Source organism: Seriola lalandi, unplaced genomic scaffold (assembly GCF_002814215.2).
Source record: "Seriola lalandi dorsalis isolate HSWRI2012SDOR001 ecotype SW California unplaced genomic scaffold, Sedor1 jcf7180002054887, whole genome shotgun sequence".
In the NCBI taxonomy this organism is placed as follows: domain Eukaryota; kingdom Metazoa; phylum Chordata; class Actinopteri; order Carangiformes; family Carangidae; genus Seriola; species Seriola lalandi.
In genome coordinates this window covers 1,055,594-1,059,585 of record NW_019525439.1, presented here as the reverse complement: position 1 = coordinate 1,059,585, position 3,992 = coordinate 1,055,594, and the positions used below count along the sequence as shown (strand labels likewise).

The 3,992-nt window shown below is 40.1% G+C and overlaps 3 protein-coding genes across 3 annotated transcripts in view; all 3 read left to right on the top strand.

Moving 5' to 3' along the window:
- Window positions 1-3,992, top strand: part of LOC147817803 (uncharacterized) — a 17,846-nt gene that overhangs the window by 10,231 nt on the left and 3,623 nt on the right. The gene's annotated exons all lie outside the window — the stretch shown is intronic.
- Window positions 2-948, top strand: LOC111671847 (neoverrucotoxin subunit alpha-like; the record flags this gene model as incomplete). The annotated part of the gene is made up of 1 exon (XM_023429073.2): window positions 2-948. A coding segment is annotated over one exon (552 nt), but the record flags the coding sequence as incomplete, so codon positions are not given.
- LOC147817804 (uncharacterized) overlaps window positions 3,580-3,992 on the top strand; it is a 1,476-nt gene continuing 1,063 nt past the window's right edge. Inside the window, exon 1 of the mRNA XM_087180074.1 lies at window positions 3,580-3,610. Within this exon, the coding sequence (XP_087036200.1) occupies window positions 3,580-3,610 (31 nt within the window). The remainder of the gene's footprint in view (window positions 3,611-3,992) is intronic.

Here is a 3,992-nt window from a genome sequence, read left to right as displayed (position 1 = left end):
CAATAACTGCAGCTGTGTCTTGTTCTCTCCATCAGATTCCTGTGAACTCACAATCGACACAAACACAGTGAACGGAAGGATCAAACTGTCTGACAACAACAGGGAGGTGACACGTGTGGAGGAGGATCAGTCATATCCTGATCATCCAGACAGATTTGACCTCTGTCCTCAGCTGCTGTGTTCAACTGGTCTGACTGGTCGCTGTTACTGGGAGGTCGAGTGGAGAGGAGGGGTTGATATATCAGTGAGTTACAGAGGAATCAGCAAGAAAGGGAATAGTAAAGACTGTTGGTTTGGAGAGAACAATCAGTCCTGGAGTCTGTTCTGCTCTAATGGTGGTTACTATGTCTGTCACAATGACAGAGGAACATCTATCTCCTCCTCTGTCTATGACAGAGTAGCAGTGTATGTGGACTGTCCTGCTGGCTCTCTGTCCTTCTACAGAGTCTCCTCTGACTCACTGATCCACCTCTACACCTTCAACACCACCTTCACTGAACCTCTGTATCCTGGGTTTAGGTTCTGGTCTGGTTCCTCAGTGTCTCTGTGTTGAGTGAAGCAGAGAGAGTCTCCTCCTGTCAGAGAAACTCACTGCTGAACAGAAAGTTCAGTCTCTACATGTCTGTCTCTTTCACTCACTCACCTTTTCAGATTCATGTTTTAAAGGTCTGAGAAAAGACAAAGACAGTCAGTGAAATGGTCCTGAGGCTCTCAGTGATGAAGGTTTATGTCCAGAGGAAAGACTGAAAAGTTCTAAGAAATGAGGTTTACAGTGTCTTTGTCCAAGAGGCTCCAGGTGGTCGATGACTCTCTACAAGTTTGGAGGTTGTTGGTTCAATCCTGAGACAGAGATTTAACTTTGAAAGCCAATGTCCAGAGGAAAGACTGAAATTCCCCAAGAGAAGAAGTGGTTGTTGTTTCTGTCCCAGTCTCTCCAGCTGCTGGAAGATTTGTCAAAGGTTTTGAGGTCATGTGTTTTAATCCTCAGTGAATCAGTGAAGTTTGACGTCCAACACTAGAAGTGAAAACTCAAAATCTGTCAGTCTCAAAGTGGTGAGACATTTAGAGATTGTGTGTTTGATCCTGATCACGTCAGAAAGTCCAACACTCAGAGGAAAGACTGAGAAGCTTTTAGAAATGATGTCTCCAGTGTTTCTGGTGTTAGAGGACTCTTCAGGCGTCTCACAGTCATGGGTTCGATCCTCCTGAAGTTTGAAGTCCAACAACCAAAGTGAAAACTCAGGCTCTGAGGGAAACTTCTAAAACTGTCTTTCAGTGAGACCTTCCAACCTTTGCGCTTTCTACGTAGCAGGTACGCATTTTGACATCAAAGTACTTTGATCGGATTTGTTGCTGTAAAATACACAGTAAGCTGTTGATACCTGTGACTTTGATTGTGCACGTGTAGTACTCAAGTCTAACAGCAGGGGGCAGCAGCGCCTCGTCTACTGAGTAAGAGAAGAAGAGTTTGATCAATCACAGCACTGGGTTCAGTCCTCCAAATGTCAATCATTTCAACACACTGCTGTTCCACAGTGACAGAAACAGGTCTATCCCTCCAGTTCCCGCTCCTCTCTCCACCTGGCTGCTTCCTCAGGTGAGGGCGGGGCTTCATCTCCTCTGCAAAGGTAAACAGGCTTCGATGGATGTGGAGAGTTGACTGTGAATAGAGTTATGTTAATGCAGACCTGCTAAACCTGACAAAATATTTAACGTTGATAACGTTAGCCTGATGCTAGCTAGCTACCAACATTTAAAATGTAAAGTAACGTTAAGGTGTATTGTCCTTGTGTCGCAGGTTTTTAAACATGACTTTGAGCATGAGTACACTGACGAGGAGAGACTGACGGTGTTTTACTTCACATTAGTTTATGTAACTAAAATTTTAAAACATATTACAATATACAAAATAAAATATTTAAATGTTTATTAAATAATTGAATTAAATTCACCTCTGATTATCAGTTTTTAGAAGCACAACTGTCATACAATAAAATATTAATCCTGAAAACAAAGGTTTGAAGCAGCTGCACTGAAACCTTTGACTGTCTCTGTATATTATAATATATCCCAGTGTAAATGAGATTTTATAATAACATGGTCAGTTCCACAATTCCAGGTGAACGTATATAAATCTGCTCCCTACAAGACAAAAACCAGGGTTTTTCCTCCTCTTCACACGTGCCCACAAACAGCTGACTGTTCCTAAATGTAAATATGTCCTTTCATTAGTTCTTCTCCAGAATATATGATTGTATCGTTGAATGTTGAAGAACTTGATGAGATGTTGGTGGGGAGGGAAATGACTGTGCAAAGTGAAGAGGTGTTGAAGCATGTCAACTAACATTTACACTATTATGGAAATCAAAATATTTCCCCAAGATTGACTGGAGTTAGAAAGCTCCTGACTCCCCTGAAGAGTCTGAGCCTGAATCTGATCACATGTGGCTTCCTGTGTTGGAGCCACAGACTCTTTATATTTTAGTTTATATACAGTCATTGCTCATTTTATTTTACTTTCACTCATTTTATACATGAAGAGAAAAATATCTTTGAATCTTAACATCCTTCGTTTCTCTGTATTATTCCTGTTATCTTTCTTAATGTAATCTTTTTTGGGGGGTGAAGGGGTTTGGGGGTTGTGGGTGGGGTCTATGTACTCTACATGTATATGTATGTACATGTTTATTATTTGACCTCAATATAATTTTATCCTGCATTTCTTGAATGTATATTTCTCACTGCTCATTGGAGCTTTGTGAAAATATGGACGTTAATGTGAAACACAGTAATAGGAACAAAGCAGGATGTAGATGTACTAAAATAAAAGCTGGATCTGAACCGTTATCATATCACTTTACTGAGTTCAGATTTATAAGATGTGCTCACGGCCTCCTGAAATGTTAATCTTTCTAAAGAGGAACCGGCCTCTCATGTTAAAGTGAACAAACTGGAGTCACATAAAGACGGTAAAAAGATGAGCCAGTGGTTTCTGTGGCAGTTTTTAAAGGTCAGGCAGTTACTGCCGTGTCTGATCATCTTAGGGAGGAAACTACAACCTAATATTGTAGTTTACACTGAAGTTATGTTTTCATACTGGAATAATATTCATTCTGATGTTTAGTTTTATTCCTGAGTTTTATATAAAGTTCAACCCCAGAGGTCACATGTGAGAAGAACCTTTAGAGCGTAGATATTAGTTTCAGGGCCGTTGACTTCACATCAGGTGTAATAACCAAGAGTCTCAGCTGTGAGAGCCTCAAGATGCCATGTCTCCTGTTCTGTGGTCCACTGTTCATTTCATTATTAGGTTCAGTGATAGTTATGTTAGTCACTGAGGTTCAGGCCTCACTGAGTGTTGACTTACAGTATTTTACACTGGAATCAAAATTCATCTGTTATTGTAAATTCTCCAGTTTAAACAGAAAGAAGCAGCATTCTTGCATGAATGAGTCGTGTTGTGGGTCAGTTATTTCTCCCTTTAGGGAAGTACAATCTTCGTTTCACAGTTTGAACATGATATTTTTAGAGCTGGTTTAAGCAAAGAGCATCCAGACAAATGTTTTATTAACAGCTGAGATGTTGAACAGAGGGAAACAGACGGTATCAGGTTGGTGTCAGCAGATACCAACATTTCTTTCTGTCATTCTTCTACCTTTTTAATTCAATTTCAAGTAATTCATTAAGTATCTGTGCAAATCGTGTGCACACCATACACTCAGTTTATTAGGAACACCAAGCTGAAACTAAACAGTCTGACTCCACAGTGCTGCAGTAAATCCTCCTTCATGAAGGATCTAATGTTCAGTTTCTATTGACACTGTTTTAGAGTTGAACTGTTTCACATTCTACAGAGAAGAGTTTCTGTTATTAACCTACTGTCATTGATATAAACAGGGAGGACAAAATAACTAAACACTTCAGCAGCAACACAAACTGCAGCCTCCACAATAATCATGAAACAGATTCAACACAAACTGAACATTAAACCT